This window comes from Pistacia vera, unplaced genomic scaffold, assembly GCF_008641045.1.
Source record: "Pistacia vera cultivar Batoury unplaced genomic scaffold, PisVer_v2 Contig663, whole genome shotgun sequence".
Taxonomy (NCBI): domain Eukaryota; kingdom Viridiplantae; phylum Streptophyta; class Magnoliopsida; order Sapindales; family Anacardiaceae; genus Pistacia; species Pistacia vera.
In genome coordinates, this window is record NW_022196516.1 from 454059 (window position 1) to 473131 (window position 19073).

Genomic DNA, 19073 nt, shown 5'->3' on the forward strand with positions numbered 1-19073 from the left:
CCAAAGCAACTCCACCACCACCAGTGAGCCCCCAAGTCCACACCATCTCTACCAGTGAGCCCACTAAAAACCATCCATTACCACCAGTCAGCCCACCTAAGACTACTCCACCAACAGTGAGCCCACCATTGCCTACGTAAGGACAAAGATAGGTAACAAATATCTATACAAAAAAAATACTCGAACAGACTTCAAATCCTAACAATTTTTAGTCTTTTGTGACAATATGTATATATACTTTTTTGTTGCTTTTTGGGCAGATTGCTCCCACTATGTGGAGAGATGTGCAAATTACATTCAGGAAGAATCTCTGTGTTAGATGAAAAACGAAGATGAATGAAGTGGAGGTAGCGAAGATGACAAGCGAACCAGTTTTGCCATGGATGCGAAGGTCAGTTGCAGTCACAATTTGAAGAACGAACTCTTGAAGCCGTACCTTGTCTGGACTCAAGGTAGCCACATATATTTTTTTGGTTAATTTTATAATTTTGTAGTTTTAGGTATGCATTCATGATTTGTATTCGATTAGGTTGAAGGTGGCTTTGCAGAATATGAGTATCTCATCGCTCTTCCCAGTGCAACTTGCAGTTTGGCAAGAGACCATAGGACTGGTTGTTTTGAACGAGATCTCTGCATCAATTCACCGACGGGAGTGGTAAAACTTTAGCTCATGCTTTGCCAATAGCTAAATGTTATCGAATGTGGTGTCAATTCTACGTGCTTTAGTGGTTTTGCCTACTCGTGATTCAGCTTTGAGGTAATTTTTCTCAGGACTGTATTGCTGTATCTGTATTGTCATATACCTAAGTTTATAGAATATACTATTCAAACTCTATTGTTGTAATAATGAATGGAAGAGTATAGGTAAAAGAAGTTTAGTCGTTTAATGATGATGATAATGTTTTATTTTAGTGTGTACTTGTAATTAGAAAACACCTAGAATACCATAATAAGGTAATGCATTTATTTCATCTATGAATTCTTTTTCGATCATCATCTCACATTTTGATTATTATGAACTGTTAATTTATATAGCTTAGTTTGGTTATGTAATCTGTACTGTATAGTAGTTTTAGCATACTTTTTATTGGTTTGTGTATTGCTAATGTAGTATCTCCATGGTATATAGACTCATGGGATGTATAGTTGTACACATATGTTCGAGGATTTTCTCTTTTATGATTTACTTATATTACTGTACTGTTATCTTGGACATTGTACAAGTTTAATATTGGTATTGATGCATGCCTGACATGGAGCCATATCCTTATTTTGAAACACATTGGGTGTTATTGTATTTCTAATTCATGTCAAACAAGTTTTGTGCAATTGCACCTGCGGTTGGTTTATGTGTTGGTTGGCTGGGTCATTTCAATTGCTGATGAAATTTCAGATCTTGTTAAGAGGCCTTAGCTTGAGGCAGGAATCTGTTATGCCCCAGAAGACATTTCCAAGACTTAAAAAGTGCTGTAGATATTGGTGGCCACCCCAGGAAGACTTATGGACACATCAATAAAACTAAAGGGTTCAATCTTCAATTGCTGATGAATTTCAGATCTTGTTAAGAGCCTTAGCTTGAGGCAGGAATCTGTTATGCACCAGAAGATTTTCCAAGACTTACAATGCTGTAGAATATGGTGGCCACCCCAGGAAGACTTATGGACACATCAATACAACTAAAGGATTTACACTTGAGCATCTATGTTACCTTGTAAGATGCTGTTTTTCTATCTACAACTTTTATATTTATATTTTTTTCATCTAATTGAAACTTAATAGAGATTTTTCTGTTGGAGAGATTGATTACTCTTGGTGATTCTAGCCTTGATATGTAGTACATAATTAATTCTTATTAATGTTGGAGAGATTGATTACTCTTGGTTGATTCTAGCCTTGATAAGTAGTACATAATAAACACTATTAATCTTAATCTTGTTAACTAACTTCACCTGATTATGATTCATGATGCATGTGTTCGTAAATCTGGTCCATCTATGTCTTTGCTAGTTACTGAACAATGCTTGTAACGCTTAATCAGCTAGCAACATAAAGTATGTTTACATTTATGAATCACGATTTATTTTAGGATTACATTATCATCTTGAGAATCAAATTATATTTGTACATGTGCTTGGTTGTAGTGAACTATCATAGTATACTTCATTTAAGTAATTCCTAATGCTGAATATATGCTATTTAGGTGTTGATGAAACAGATCGAATGCTAGGAGGGCATATCAAGCCTGGCTACCATCTGTACTTCAATTGACTCACTCTAATATGAAAGCCATTTTTGTTGTGGAAATACTTTTAATCATTCTAAGTTTGGTTCCTTAAAAACCATTAGAAGATGGTAAGATCGATGTTTGTTTACTTCCTTTATTGCACCTATTGTTTTACATCTATTTAAGTGTTGAAGCATCAGTTATCTTGAAGATTAAACAAACTGAATTTATTGTATAGATAATCTGTATTGTTGAATTTTTAAATTACAATGCTTGATATATTCACACTTGTCCGGATATGTGTCCATATTTACTGCAGTGGTGTTGAGAGGGGATTTAAGGATAAGCGTTACCCCAGGCTTGTGTAGTGGTTTTATCTGCCACATTAACGCAAGATCCAAGCAAAGCTTGCTCATCTTGATCGCATCACCCTTTATTTTTGACAACTGGGCAAAGTTGTTATAAGCTGCCAGATAAATTGGAATCGTACAAACTGGTATGAAAATCATAACTTACTGCTGAATTATGGGCTCTCTATAGAGGAAAATTGTTTCTAATTACCTCTCTTCTTGTGGCCAGATTGCAAGCCACTTAGCTATACCCAGGGGCCTGTGTGTTCAAGTCCAAAGAGACAATTACCGGGTTTATCCAAAAAAAATGTTTCTAAATCTGAGTTTTGGATTCTGTTTTTGTTGGGAAGTCAGGACTTGAATTCATGTCCAAAAACTATGAAAAAATTTATTTTTGAATATGAAATATGACAGATATTCCATTAACTTGTCAGTTTAATCATCATACTTCATGATATATATATATTTGCATGATGAATTTATATTGTTGATCATTGAACACTAAGATTCATTGGTTTTGGAAAGCTCATTGTATGACAATGAGATCATGTCATTCATTCACATGCAAAGTTAATGGAATACAAATGTGAATCCAAGAACTGTGCTCTAAAGAGAATAAATATTACTGTGGACCTCTCATCCTTGCCAATTGGGGATGAAGATCCAGTCCAACAAACCCATCTCGGTTTAAATTTGCCAGAACTTCGGCCCCAACATTATAGAAATAGCTTCATAGAAATCCAGAAAATGAGTTGGGTTTTTGAGCCCACTGGCGACCCATTCACATAAATATTCAGTTTGACATATGTTATTATCTAAAGTTATTTTTTAATGTAGATCAAACTAGTAAACATGCGTGTCTGTTTTTGTATTTAATTTTCAATAGTAAAGATTGTTAATTATACAAATGTTTACTGTACTATTTTTTTTTTTTAATAAATGCATCAAATTGTAATTTTGCAATAGGTGATTGTGAATTTCCGTTTTAATTATTATTTGTAGTATAGAATAGGTTTGTGGTCTTTTTTCACGTATGAGTTGTGAAATCATTTTGTGATGAAGATATTAAACTATTAACACACATACTTGCATTCAAAATAAGAGAAAAGAAAATTATTAAAAAATACATTACTCAATTAAGTGATTTTAATAAAAAATTAGGAAATCCTAGATTACACCGTGCGTTTAAACCAAATATAATGATACCAATTAACATTTTCAAAGAATTGATCATGATTGGGGTTGGAATTGACAAGGAGATTGAATTTCAAAGAATTGATTGAAAACTAACAAGTTGAAGAAAGAAATGATATATAATATTAGATAATATTTGGACAAAAATTACTTGGAATCATTGGAATATCTTCCGAGTGATGTTGAGAAAGAGCATAGGAATGAATGGAATTGAGCAAAGCAAGCAAAGTATTGCTGATATTAGAAAACAAGGTTTGTGAGGAAGGTTTTGAATACAGAAAAACATTATGATTAGTCCTCATCTTATGAAGATGCCTGGGACTGGGGGAAAGAATATGAATTCCATGTTTGAAATAATTATTTTAAAAAACTTTTTCTAAGAGTTAAAGAAATAACTTTTTTAGTTTGCTTAGTAAATAAATCTATTAGTTGAATTTTTTTTCACGTTTACTCTCTTCACTCTAACAGCTAGGGAAAGCCACTCTAGGCTTGAGCCCTAGCTTCCAATCAACTTCAGAGTCTGACTACATTTTTTAATGGATAAATTGTTTGAAAACATTGTATCTTAAATGATATAATCCTTTAGTTCATACACATTATGAAGCTAGCTGACTCAATTATTAGATTCCTAGTAATGGGCTTCCCAGAGTTTGGAATTCCTAAACTCAAATTCTTTCTTGATATAGGATATAAAATTCTACAAATCCATACCTCTTTTTTGAAGAGATGAAGAGCTCAAAATATTACATTTGACTGAATTCATTATTGTCACTACCTTTATCTCTTCCTGTCTAAAAAAATCTCACATATTCGTCTGGACAACTGCCTCTTGGAGATATAGCAAAAGTTGGAGAGCTTAAGCATTAGAGATTCTTAGTCTTGTGGCCACTCTGTAGAAAAGAAGAGTTGCCCAGAAAATAGGACAATGACTCGTCTGAAGTTGCTAGATTTGAGATTAGTTTACAACTTAAAGCAATGTCACCAGATGTATGAGATATGCCATGGTCAACTCCAGCAGAGTCTTTTGGAGATTAGAAATTTGAAATTAAAGAATGTGAATAGGAGCATTCTTCTCTATTCCATGGCTGAAAAACTTTCTCAGATTGAAGGAATTAAAGTGACTGATCAAGAAGCTAAAGGAAATTTTGCTGAAGCGCTTGAGGATATGTACCAGACAAAAGCAACAGAAAGGTTGAGTTCACCCATTGCATTACTAAGTTGAAATGCCTACCACAACTCAAAAGTTTGGCTTCACGTGGAAACTAAAGTATCAGAAAATAATGCAGAATATTCTTAATTTAGAGGGAGGAGTAGGCAAATCTAGTGCTAAACATAAAGATGATAAGTACATGAATACTGAGCTCTGACCATGTCAGGGAAACGGTTGTAGAGCTTCAAGTATCCACAAGGTCCTCCAATAAAACAAAATAAACATTCAACCTTAAAAGTAACATGAAACAATGAATTCTAAAAAGCTTTAATTATCCACCAAGTTAAGAATAATGATTGCAAAACCAAACAACTACTCTAGAAGCCAACCTGCACAATACCCTTTCAAATAATATGATAAGACAAGCTCCAATACAGAAGACATCACACGTAAAACATTTCACTCGTTTGTTAATGTCCTGTGTATGAATAAGTGTAATAGTTTTCCAAATGACCATATAAAATCAGCAGTATTGGTTTGAGCAGCTTAAAAATATTAGCTCAAGCATACAATGATATGACAAAAAAATCTATTACAAATAGTGAATATTGCAATAAAACTTTATCAGTTAAACAAGTATTTGCATGCCATCAAGGGATTAGATAGACCTACTTATCTGAAGACAATGGATCCAGACCTTGTTCTTCCACAAGTTGCTCCACAGCATCAAGAGTGTTTCCCACCTTCAAAATCATATTTAATTCAACATTAAAATGCCCAACCAATTAAATTCATAAAATCAAAAGGAATGAATTCAATTAGTAATTGAATTGACCACATCTAGCCGCGGACAAATGTAATGAAATATACCTGAGTTTGAAGGCATAAATACTGAAACTCATCCTGTAATATGCAAAAGAGGCAACATTTGAAATAAACAATCATAGACTAGAGCAAAAGCATTTAAATCCTTTAAAAAACATAAGGAAAAATCTGACCTCAATGTTCTCATTCAAAGAAGTAATCACCTGAAATGTTCCATACCAAACTGTACACCAACTACTTCAAATTTCAAACATTAACCAAAAGGAGCTGCGAGAGAGAGCAAGGGATAATGAAAAGGGCCGAAATGAAATGGGCCTGCTTTAGCAAACAAAACATCCTCAAGGCCCAAACACATGTTCTAGATTCCCATTTTAAAAGATAGCTGTTGAGTGCTGACTTGGTGTGAAGAACATTGAGGTCGTCTTTGTGTGTTAGATCCTTAATGTACGCTTGCTTGGTATTATAATAATCAAAGTTTAGTTGAATTTGTTTATGCTTTAGGGGACAGGTCTTCTCACTATTATTGATGCGTTTGGTAATTGCACGTTCTCCAAGTTCATTTCTCGCTTTCTCATTACATGCACAACTGTAAAGTTGAGCCGCTTATTAAACAAATATTTGTTACTTGACCCTTGAAGCCTCCAAAATCCATTCCTACGAGGCATTTTTGTCTTTATATTTTAAAAAAAAAAAAAAAATTAAATAAAGAAAGACTCTATCAATCTACTAATACTATTACCCTCCAACACTTTTATCAATCTTTTTTTCTTATTATTGTTCACAAAAAATATAAACAAACACTCAATCTGCTCCTTCAATACTTTGCTCTCTTACTCTCAGATTAAGCCATTACTCTCACAAAGCAGAGATCTGTTTCCTTAAAGCAAGTTCTAAAAAATTATTTACGAAGCCATACATGCGAGAAGTGAGATTTGATTTAAAGAATTTGTATTAGGATGTATTTGTAACTCATAAAACTCCACCTTAAAAAGATGAAGAAGAGGAATTTGAAGCTTTAGATTAAAAGACTTGAGTGCCTCTGAAAGCACAAGAAGGTTGTGCCAGAATATAAATTATCTGATAATCAAGAAATACAGGGAAAATCAAACAACAGGGTCATTCTATACAAGCAGTTAAAACAGAGCTCAAAAGTGATCCAAAACCCAGGAGGCCACAACAGAGCTCAAGAGAGCACTCCTTGTCCACCAACTGTGTTTCTAAATTCCTACAAAAACGTATACCATCCACCACATATACAAATATTGACCACATCATAACACCACGACCTCTCCATTCTTGACCCATGGCATTCTCCTTGTAGCATGTATATTTGTAACTCGACACATGGCCTACCGAAAAGGCAGCACTATGATACTTTTCCCTTTTTTCATGAATCTTTTTGATAAATTTCTATTATTCTATGTATAAAATTTTCTTTGTTGGGATGCTTTCTTTGACTGTACCATAATATTAAAAAAATAAGAATTCTAGTGATAGTTTACATGATTATAACAAACTTACTCAAAGGGAATAATATATAATGTGGATACAAGCATAAGATAAATATTGAAAACCAGTATTTCAGAATCAAATTAACCAAGAAATCTGTCAATATTCTCATCATATTGTTTCTGCTGTGTTCACTGATATCGTCTTCGTATTTGGTTCGACATTCACCTAAAAACTAAACTGTGAAATCAAGAAACAAAAACTTCATCTTATAAGAATCTAAAAACAGAGCAAACAATTTTCTTTTTCTTTTTTAAACTTGAGACTTGATTGATCAGGTGTATGATGGTAAATTTAAGTCCTTCTCTCGAAAGCATGATGATGATGATGCATGAAGCGCTTTAAAACTAAGATTAAAATGACAATTAGTAAAGTCTTGGTCTTCCTTCTTGTTGACTAATGGGCCTCTGTTTCCACTTCCCACGTTTGTCACGACCACCTACTTTGATTAAAGTTTTTACTTTACTTGATTCATTAAATCTACTTTACTCAATTGGTAGTTGTTTTCATACTCAATTATTGCTCTCTCTCTCTCTCTCTCTCAAAACTATTTTGTCATTTCCTGGAGGCAACCATATCCCTTTACAGATAACTCTAAATCGAGATCCAAGTGATTAATCATAGAAGGGGCAATGGTTAGATCCTTAATGTACGCTTGCTTGGTGTGAAGAACATTGGTATTATAATAATCAAAGTTTAGTTCAATTTTTTTATGCTTTAGGGTACAGGTCCTCTCACTATTATTGATGCCTTAGGGAATTACACGTTTTCGAAGTTCATTTCTTGCTTTCTTATTACACCAGCGCATTTGTTGGTTGCCTTCACGTGACAAAGTTATGGTCTTCTCATGGACAATTTATAGTGCTATTATTAAGCAAAGCCTATTTCCTACAACCATTTTTATCTATCAAAACAGAGCTCCTCTATTTCCATTCCCCTGTCAATTGTTCTACTGGTATTATTAAAGAATGGTTTATAGTGGTCATTCTTTAGTCATACAAATTATTGATGCTTACCTGTAATACATATTTAAACATGCTTACCTGTATTATAATTTTATATTCTTCAAATTGTAATAATTTAATCCTGCATTACCTATAAAGTTGAGCCCCTTATTAAACAATTATTTGTTACTTGACCCTTGAAGCCTCCAAAATCCATTCCGACGAGGCATTTTTGTCTTTATATATATATTTTTTATGAATATAGTGTTGTTTCTTAAATAATTAATTAAAGAAAGACTTTATCAATCTACTAATACTATTACTCTCTGTTAGAGTTTCTTGGATCAAAAATAATAAAATTATGCTCTCAGAAGAACAATCCCAACAAGATTAAGAAACAATCAACCAGAAAACAATCAATAGGCATCAAGATAAAGAGAAAAACAAGAAAAATAAAAGAGACAATCAACTATAGTGGTTCAGCACTCAAGACCTACATCCACTCTCCAAGGCAAGGTAGTATTTAGATTTACAAATCATATTAATCTCTAAATCCAATAACAAGGAAGAATCACACCTGATTAACTAATAACCCTAACCCCCTTTGAATCCAATCAACTCTCTCTCTCACTCTCTGTTAGCCAAGGCCCAAACACTTGTTGTAGATTCCCATTTTAAAATAAAAATTTTCCGCATTTCAGAATTTTCAATTTGAGAGATGATAGCTGTTGAGAGCTTATTGGTGGAGAGAGTAGAGTTTGTGCTTTTATAATAATAACCCTCAAATTGATTTGCGAAGAATGACTCTGAAGCAATTTTTAAAATTTTTTATCAGCATAGTACATAGAGACATACCGTATCTGACTTAAAGAATTTAAAAGAATATATAGAAGTGTAACTCAACAAAATGAACATATTAGGAAGCATTTATATTAGGATGTGTATTTGTAACTCATAAAACTCCACCTTAAAAGGATGAAGAAGAGGAATTTGAAGCTTTAGATTAAAAGATTTGACTGTCTTTGAAATCACTAAAATGAGAAAATAACTAAAGGTTGGTAGTGTTTGATCTTTATGTGTTAGATCCTTAATCTACGCTTGTTTGGTATCTTATATTATGATAATTCAATTTGTTTATGCATTATACAGATCAGCTCACTATTATTCACGCGTTAGGTTAGGTAATTGCACTTTCTCCAAGTTCATTTCTTGCACCAAGGCATTTGTCGGTTGCCGTCACATGATTTTTTTCATTAAACTAGGATATAAATTTATTATTCTCTTGTATGAGTGATATAACAAATCATATGTAAATACATTTATTGTAACAGGAGAGATGACGAGATATTTCAATTATTAATATTGACTTTACTAAACGTAATTTTTTTTAGTTGAACAAGAGTAAATCGCATATGTACTTTCTCTTTACTGTTTACATTATTTGGGTGTGATTGTTTACTGTTTGGTTTCTATTACTCTCTAAGATTGTTTCAAATTCAATATTATATATTATTTCTCATAATTTTACAAGTGATTTTATTTGCTCAAAGTAAAGTTTAATTTGACTGGTCCACTGTTCTACAGGTATTATTATAGTGGTCATTCTCTATTCATATAAATTATACATGCTTACCTCCTTACCTGTATTATAATTTTATATAGTTCAAATTGTGTTAAATTATACAAATATTTGTTAGTTGACCGTTGAATCCTCGGTAAACATCATTTCTCCAAAATCCATTCCTACGAGACCTTTTTGTATGAATATAGAGTTGTTTCTTAAATTAAACAAAGACTTTATTAATCTTTGTTGCTTATTCTTGCTCACAAAGAAGAGAAACAAACACTCAATCTGCTCCTTGAATACTTTGCTCTTACTCTCAGATTAAGCCATTAAGCTGCACTTGTTTTACTCTTATCCTTCTCCTGCGTTTTTTCTTTACTCCTGTTTTCACTTTCAATTCTCTGTACTTTATTTACATTTACTTATATTCAGTATCCATAAATTTACTTGAAAAAAAAAAAAAAAAAGAGATAGAATCCAGCATTGTTCTCAACTTTTCTGATACTGACAGCAGAGATCTGTTTGGTTCAAGCTAAGATCCTGTTTACGGAGCTTTCCTTGTAAGTATTTTGCTTATTAACTCTGTTTATTTTACTCACTTTTATCTTTATATCCAGTATTCATAAATATGTCGCTTCCTTTAAGATGATTAGCAGTAGTTAGTGGGTGTACCAAAATTATTGTTTGCTGCCTCATTCATTAGCTAAATAAGGCTTTAAGATAGATAGAAGTAAGATATAGAATTACTCAATTCAACTGTTGCATACTTATCTATCCCACTTAATATTAATTTCTTATCTGCACATAATATTCATAAATCATGGCCATCAGAGATATCATATTTCTAATACTGCATATAATTTCCAATACAACAATACCAAAAACATTATCATAGAGGACATGGAATGGTTATAAATTATTTTCAGCTTGAAATTAATAGAAAAATATATATATTAATAGATGTATGGGATTAATAACTACATGTCTGTTTGATTCTTACTCGCAGAAAAGATAATCAAACACACAACTACTGGTCCTTGAACAGCTCTAAGAGAAATATAGATCGAGGTGCACTTGTCTAGCAGAGATCTGTTTGCTTAAAGCTAGATTCTGTTTACCCAACTTTCCTTGTAAGTATTTTGTTTAGTAACTCTGTTTCTTTTTCTTTGTTTCCTATCAACCGTTTCTCACTTTTTTCTTTATATCCAGTGTTCATAAACATCTCACAAGAAATAGGCAATGGCTCAAGAATTAGCTCTGGCTGGTGCCTCTAAAGTTGTGGAAGAGGCTACATTAGATATATATGGTTTGCTTAAACAGCAGATCTCTTATGTGCTCAAGTACCAGAACTACATCAACGGCCTCAAGAATCAAGTTCAGGAGATCAGAGATAAAAAAGAAATGGTGCAGAGACCTGTATAGTCTGCTGAAAGACGGGGGGAAGATATTTATGAAGTTGTTACAAAATGGCTGATTGACGTGGATGAGTTCACTGAAGGGGTAGCAAAATCCATCATTGAGGATGAAGATAAAGCTTACAAGGGCGGCTGTTTCAAATTGGGGTCATGTCCTAATTTGATTCAACGTTACAGGCTTGGCAAAAAAGCAATGAAGGCCAAAATGGATGGCACCGATCTCTGCGGAAAGGGGGACTTCAATAGTGTTTCTTACCGTCCCGCTTTACAGAGGACAAAATCCATGTATGTTAGAGGCTTCGAGGCCTTTGATTCTAGAATGCAAGTTTTGCAGGAAATTATGGACACATTGAAAGATGCTAATGTTAACATGATTGGGGTGTATGGGATGGGAGGTGTGGGCAAAACCACACTAGTCAGAAAAGTAGCTTGGCAGGCCAAGGAAAACAAGTTATTTGATGAGGTGGTCATCGCTGAGGTGACACAAAACCCAGACTACAAAAAAATTCAAGAAAAAATTGCTTTTGATTTAGGCCTGGAATTTGGACAGGAGAATGAATATGAGAGAGTTGGTCTACTACGTAACAAGATAAAGAAGGAGAAGAATGTACTTGTAATATTCGATGATATTTGGACTAAGCTTGACTTTGATGCAATTGGAATTCCTTTCGGGGGAGCTGAGAAACAAGGAAAAGATGACAAGGTGAGGCGATGCATGGTATTGCTAACTTCCAGAAATCTGGATGTATTAAAAAAAGATATGAAGATTCAGAAGAATATCCCTGTTTATCCTTTATCTGATGGAGACTCATGGAATTTGTTTGGGAAGATTGTGGGTGATTTGGCAGAAAACCCTGATTTTCATTATGTAGCAATTCAGATAGTTGCCAAATGTGCAGGTTTACCGGTTGCTATTTCAACAATTGCACATGCATTGAAAAATGAGAGTCTTAACGCTTGGGAAGATACCTTGGCTCAACTAAAAAGGTCTAATCCAAGATGCCTTCTAGATATGGATGAAACTTTGTTCTCTACTATAGAACTGAGTTACAATTTTTTGAAAAATGAGGAAGCAGAAACACTGTTTCTTCTTTGTGCTCTACAAAATGCAGGCAGTAGAATGTACATTGCTGACTTATTGAAATACAGTATGGGTTGGAGTTTGTTTGGAGATGGTTATACATTAGAAGAAGGAAGGAATAGATTGCATAGGTTGATAGATCATCTGAAAGCTCGCTGTTTATTGTTGGACGACGATGAAGATGACAACAGAGTTAAAATGCATGACATTATTCATGCTGTTGCTGTATCGATTGCATCAAAAGATAAGCTCATGTTTAATATTCAAAATGTCACTAGCTTGAAGGAAGTATTGGAGGAGAAAAAAGATTCAAACGCTATATCTTTGCCGTATAGAGATATTTATGATGAGCTTCCTGAAAAGTTGGAATGTCCGAAACTCAAGTTGTTTTTCCTATTTGTGAAAAACAAAAATCTACAAATCCCAGATGCTTTTTTTGAAGGAACAAGTGAACTGAAAGTTATAGATTTGACCGGAATACAATTGTTTTCATTACCTTCATCCCTTTATTGCCTAAAGAACATACGAACGTTGTGTTTCTACGATTGCCTGCTAGGAGATGTAGCAATAGTCGGAAACCTAACGACATTAGAGGTCCTTAGCTTTGAGGGATCTGATATTGAACAGTTGCCTGGAGAAATCAGACAATTGACTCGGCTGAAGTTGTTAGATTTGAGCAATTGTTTAAACCTTAGATACATTGCCCCAAATGTCATCTCCTGCTTGTCTCAATTAGAAGAGCTATATATGGGCAATAGCTTTGTTCAATGGGAGGTTGAAGGAGTCGATAATCAAGGACGAAGAAATGCTAGTCTTGGAGAGTTAAAGCGGTTGTCTAACCTAACAGCTTTACATCTTCATATTCAGGATGCTGGAGTTATGCCACGAGACTTGTTCTTTAAGAAGTTGAAAAGTTATAAGATATTTATAGGAGATAAATGGAAGTGGTCCCATAAATATGACCTTTCAACTTCAAGAATGCTCAAACTCAAGATCAACAATAGTACTTGTTTGGGGCTTGGGATTAAAGCTTTGTTGAAGATGACTGAAGATCTTTCTCTAGAGGAAATGAATGGTGTTAGAAATGTTCTTTATGAATTCGATATGGATGGTTTTCCACATTTGAAGCATCTGCTTGTAAAAGATTGTCTGGAGCTTTTATGTATCATTAAGTCAGTTGCTTGGAATCTAGCCTTTCCCAAATTGGAGTCCTTCATCCTTCGTAATTTGATTAATTTGGAGAAGATATGCCGTGGCCAACTCAATGCAGGGTCGTTCAGCAAATTAAGGATAATGAAAATAGAAAAATGTGATAGATTGGAGTATCTCTTTGCATCTTCCGTGGCAAAAAACTTTACTCAGCTACAAGAAATTGAAGTGACTGATTGTAAGAACCTAAAAGAGATTTTTGGTGAAGAAAGTACAGACCATGGTGATGAAATTGAAACAAATGATAAGATTGACTTCAATCAATTGTGTTCTCTAACACTACAACGTCTACCACAGTTCATAAAGATTGGTTCTGACATGAGGGTATGTTTTGTATTTTTCATCTTTTATTTTATTTTGATGTAAAAAGCAGTTTTCTTATTAGTCTATAAGTTATGTTTACGAACAAGGTTTATTTTCACAGGTTGTCTTTCCAAGATTGGAGAACTTGAAATTGTGCTCAATTAATATTGAGAATACATGGCTTGATCAACCTTTGGCAATGTCTTCTTATAGTCAATGCTTAAAAAGCTTAACCGTGGAGGAGTGTAATGGCTTGAAATTTTTGTTTTCAGCCTCTATGGTCAAAAGTCTTAACCAACTCCATATACTTGTGATAGGCAATTGTAAGTCAATGGAAGTAATAATCGACTCAAAAGAGAAAGAAGGAGAAGAAAGGATAATTGATATGAGCTTTCCTAAACTATTCTACCTAAAGCTTGAAGTTTTGCCAAAACTTGTGACTTTTGGCACCGGGAATTCAATCGAATTCCCATCTTTAAATGAACTTCATATTGATGGTTGCTCTAATTTGAAGACATTCTACTGCAAATCTTTTTATCAAGGCACGGTGAGAGAAGAACCTGAAGAAGAACTAAACTTGGAGAACTACTTTATTGATATAAACCCTCTTTTTGATGAAAAGGTGATTTATCTTTATATTAAAAAATTATGTTGCCTATTTCCTTCAAAACGTTTTTTTTTTTTTTTTTGAGAGTAGATCAACCTTACACACTATTTGGACATCTTTCTTATCGTAAGATTGTGGGTCTTTTATACAAAAATATTGACATCATGGATTTTTTGCTATAGGTTGCTTTTCCAAGCTTGGAGGTGATGGTACTCTTACACTTGAATAACTTGCAATTGATATGGCACAACCAACAACTCCATGTGGAATCATTTTGCAAACTAAAAGAAGTGAGAGTCGAATTCTGTGAAAAGTTAAAGACTATTGTTCCATCTAATTCTCACAGACTTCTCACTTTTCACAATCTGAAAGAGTTAATTGTTAAAAGCTGTTGGAGTATGAAAAGTCTCTTTCCAGTTACTATAGCTACTGGTCTTGTACAACTTAATGACCTTCGCTTAATCTCCTGTGGGTTGGAGGAAATTGTTTCTGAGGAGGAAGTTAAGGGGGCCCCTAATTTTTTGTTTCCACAATTAACATTCTTCTATCTTGCTAATTTACCGAAACTCAAATGTTTCTACTTGGGGTCGCATACAACGGAGTGGCCAATGCTAAATAGTTTGAGTGTGTATCGTTGCAAGAAGATAAAAATATATGCTTCAGAATTTCCTAGCTTCCAAAGGAAAGATGATGGGGAAAGCCAACCTGCCATTTTTCAGTTAGAAAAGGTATTATGATTTAAGTTTCATCCATACTAAAAAATTTAACATGTTTATGATTGTTCAAATTAATCTGATCATTGCTTATTCTGATTATATATGTGCACCAATATTGTGGGATGGCCAATTTTCCATTTTACATAGTATAACATAAATACTTTTATTTGGTTTCACACTTTTTGGTATGATATAGTACCCCAAATGAAAATTAAGATTTAAACAAAGCGTCACTCAATTTCAGTTTCCAATTCATAAGGACATTAATGTTCCTGTTGCAAATTAAAATAAACTAAGAAGCTCTTTCCTTTTGCTTAGTTACAATAAATTCTTTTTTCTCTTTAAATCCATCGAGTTGATGCATAATAATCAACTGAATGTTTCAGCTGTGAGATATTATTCATTTTGCTGATTAAAAATTGTTGTTCATTTATGTAATTCCTGTTTAAAGTGTATACTAACGTTGTAACATATTTATTTATTTAAAATATATAAATAACATAATCATTTGAAGAAATTTTGTTGGTAATATCAACGGCACACATCATAAACCAAATTCTTGTTTCCTGCATTAAAATTTGGCTCATAAAAGTAGATAAGACCTTTTGCCTTGTACATTTCCATTTACATTATTTCCAAATTAAAGATCTGGTTATATATGTTTCTACTTGCTTATAATTAGTTGTACTACTAATTAATGAGTGTAAAGGCAATTTAGAGTGAAGGTTTGGTGATCTAAGAATTTAAAAAAGAGGAAACCAAGGCAGAAATGGTAACTATTTTTCATTGATTGTTTTCAAGTACAGGGGACGTTCTTTTATATTGTAAATGAGTGAACAAAAAATGGAAGAATATCTCAATCATTGAGCTGTAACAAAAAAACAAATAATCCTTTACTGCCGTTGATTTTGCGGGGAAGTAAATCAAATTGTTCAGCAAGTTGACCAACTTGCATAACAACCTTCAACAACTTGATCAACTTGCCTAACTACCTTATGCCACTTGACTTGCAACTTGATTTTGGGCGGGAAACATAACAAACTTCTGCAGTTTTAGTTCATTAGCAGTCCAGAATCCAGCATTTATTTGTTGTTTGAGTGCAGCTTGCATTCTCAATAATGATACTGATTGCTTCTTAAGTATATAACTTGTGACACCTGTACCATATATATGAAAAAATCGTAGCATTTTTCTGTGTATATCGGTGAACTTGTTGATGAGTGAATGCTAACACCTAATTCTCAGGTCATACCAAATTTGGAAGTGTTGGGTTTAGATGCACATGACTTCAAATTGACATTCCTCCACTGTGATCTAGCTGAGAGCTTTGGCAAACTTAAAAAACTTTACCTGGGTAACTTTGATGATGAATCTGTTGCTTCTCTGTCTGGTTTCCTTCAAAGGTTAAATTGTTTGGAATCACTTTCGTTTTGTGGTAATAGTTTCAAAGAGCTATTCCCCTATGAACAAGGACATACATGGAAACAAGATTTACGAGGGGACACATTTCTTCAAAATCTTCAAACTCTACAAGTAGATAGATGCCATTGTTTGACAATTTTGATGCCAATCGCAATGGCTTTCAAAAATCTTACAACTCTGGACAGTTGGAGCTGCGATGGACTAGTCAACGTACTTGCATGCTCAGCAGCCAAGACTCTTGTCAATCTCACAACAATGAAAATAAGAGACTGCAAGTTAGTGACAGAGGTAATAGCAAACGAGGGAGACAGAGAAGAAGCGATTGTTTTTGGCCAATTGAAAGTTTTGGAGCTTTACCGTTTATCATGCCTCACATTCTTCTGCTCAACCAATTATTCCTTCAAGTTCCCTTGTTTGGAGCAAGTTATTGTGAGTCAATGCCCAAAATTAAAGATCTTCTCTCAGGGAGTCTTAAGCACACCTTTGCTAAAGAGAGTTCAATTGTCGAGAGAGGATGACCCAGCATATTTTTGGAAGGAGGACCTCAACTCCACTATCAAGCAGATGTTTACAGATATGGTATTTATTCTTTAACAAAATCATTTTCTTTCCTTTTACAACATTGCTATTGATATCTATATATATATTTTTTTACAGATATTACTACTAATATATATGATGATTTGTAATACTATTTATGATATTGTTTATATTATAATTTTGAATTAATGATAGAGATTGATGCAACAGGGCCAAAACCATGACTACAAGAGCTATTAACTTTTAAAGACAAGGATGAAAATTTGTCAAACTCCTATTTCAATTAAAAATTTATAATTCTAGGATTCCACAAATCTCAATCTGCTGATGGCATATACAAATCAATTACATGCTAACCAAGTTTGAAAAGCGTACATTGATACTTGTTCAAAATTTTCATTAAGTTGTTTTTGAACAATTATTTTGTATTTTGATTCAGGATCTAGTTTTTCTCAATCTGCTCTATAAGGGTCATTATGCCTTGGTTAAATTTTTATGAGAACTACTTGCAACTTGGACCGTGTACATTTTTTTTTCTTACACAGTTTCAAAGTAGATTACAAAGACAAAACTGAATGATATTTGTTGTGCAAAATTGCATGAAAAAAGAATAGTATAGTATGATTTATAATTCTGTACCTTTTTTTTTTTTTTTTTTCATTTGTTGTTATTATATATTCACAACTATTTAGTGGCTATTTTCTTTGGTTCATGTCTAATAAGTAGAAGCATAAGATTTCCAATCGTTCCATAGCTTTTTATGTCCAACTTTCAGGTGGTCTTATCACAGAGGGGCACTTATTAAAATTATAAAGAAGTACAAAATGTTGTTACATTTATGTATTATAATTATTATTATTTTTAATCTTTTTACTGAAAGATTACTTTTGATTCTTATTAATGTGACTACTTATGTTTTATAATAATAGAACAAGGATGTAGTGTTTTGTTACAACAGCATGAAATTTGTTATAATGAGTTAGCACATCCAATATTAAAATTTCATTGACATTCATATATAAATATTCATTTTGTTAAGCTTCAAATACTTTTCTATGTTTTAGTCTTTCAAAATTCAATATTTTAATCCAATATTTTGGGTTTCACAGGTTGGTTTCTGTAGCTTTGAACATTTGACACTCTCTCAATTCCCCAACTTGAAAGAAAAATTATGGAATGGTCAGGCACCAATCGACTTATTCTGGAATTTAAAGTCATTAGAAGTGGATAACTTTTCAGATATGTCAAGTGCTATTCCATCCAATGTGTTATGCGGCTTCAAAAATCTGGAAATGTTGGATGTAAGAAGTTGTGAGTCACTAGAACAAGTGTTTGATTTGACGAAAGTCGTCAAGAAATTCTGGGCTTAAAGAAATTGAAATCTTGAAATTGACAATTGCAACAACTTGAGATATATATTTACACCGTCTATGTTGTTGGGTCTTGTTCAACTTCAGAAGATAGAAGTGAAAAACTGTGTTTTGATAGAAGTGATCATCAAAAAGGAACCGCAAAAGGATGCAGTGAGTGATAAATCGTAATCCCTCAATTAAACTCTGTTGTGCTTGAGTCATTGCTAACTTGACAAGCTTCTATTCGGGAAGTGAAATTTTGGAATGTCCTCCCTGGAAACTATTACGTAAGGACTGTCAAAAGATACATATGAGGAGTTTAGCATCCATCTTGCATCTCTTTTCACCGTAAAGGTAAGTCTGCTTCAATTCTTTTTCCACGATGATAAGTTTTAATAAAGAAATTCACATATTTTAGAAACAAAATAAAGTTTTTGTTTCTGAAAAAAAAACTTTTATATGCATGCAGGTTGTGTTACCCAGCTTGAAGCACCTTCTTGCTTCCAAATTAACAAACTTGGTCATCGATGGCTTTGATCATTTAAAATATTTTTCCATTTTCAATGGTCAAAAGTCTTTTCAAACTGAAGAAGCTTGAGATATCTAACTGTAGTTCATGGAAAGAGTAATAGATGAAGATGAAGAGAGATCAAGTAGGTGTTGTTTCC

The 19073-nt window shown here is 33.3% G+C and overlaps 2 protein-coding genes across 2 annotated transcripts; both read left to right on the forward strand.

Annotated features, from left to right (window-relative positions):
• The first annotated feature begins 10999 nt into the window (after positions 1-10999).
• On the forward strand, positions 11000-14017 carry LOC116112530 (probable disease resistance protein At4g27220). Its single transcript, XM_031398659.1, has 3 exons — positions 11000-11176; positions 11249-13789; positions 13982-14017. The coding sequence occupies exons 1-3, from the start codon at positions 11000-11002 to the stop codon at positions 14015-14017; spliced, it is 2754 nt and encodes a 917-aa protein (XP_031254519.1).
• A 2298-nt stretch (positions 14018-16315) lies between these two features.
• On the forward strand, positions 16316-18423 carry LOC116112531. The gene is made up of 2 exons (XM_031398660.1): positions 16316-17092; positions 18163-18423. The coding sequence occupies exons 1-2, from the start codon at positions 16316-16318 to the stop codon at positions 18421-18423; spliced, it is 1038 nt and encodes a 345-aa protein (XP_031254520.1).
• Positions 18424-19073: the final 650 nt, after the last annotated feature.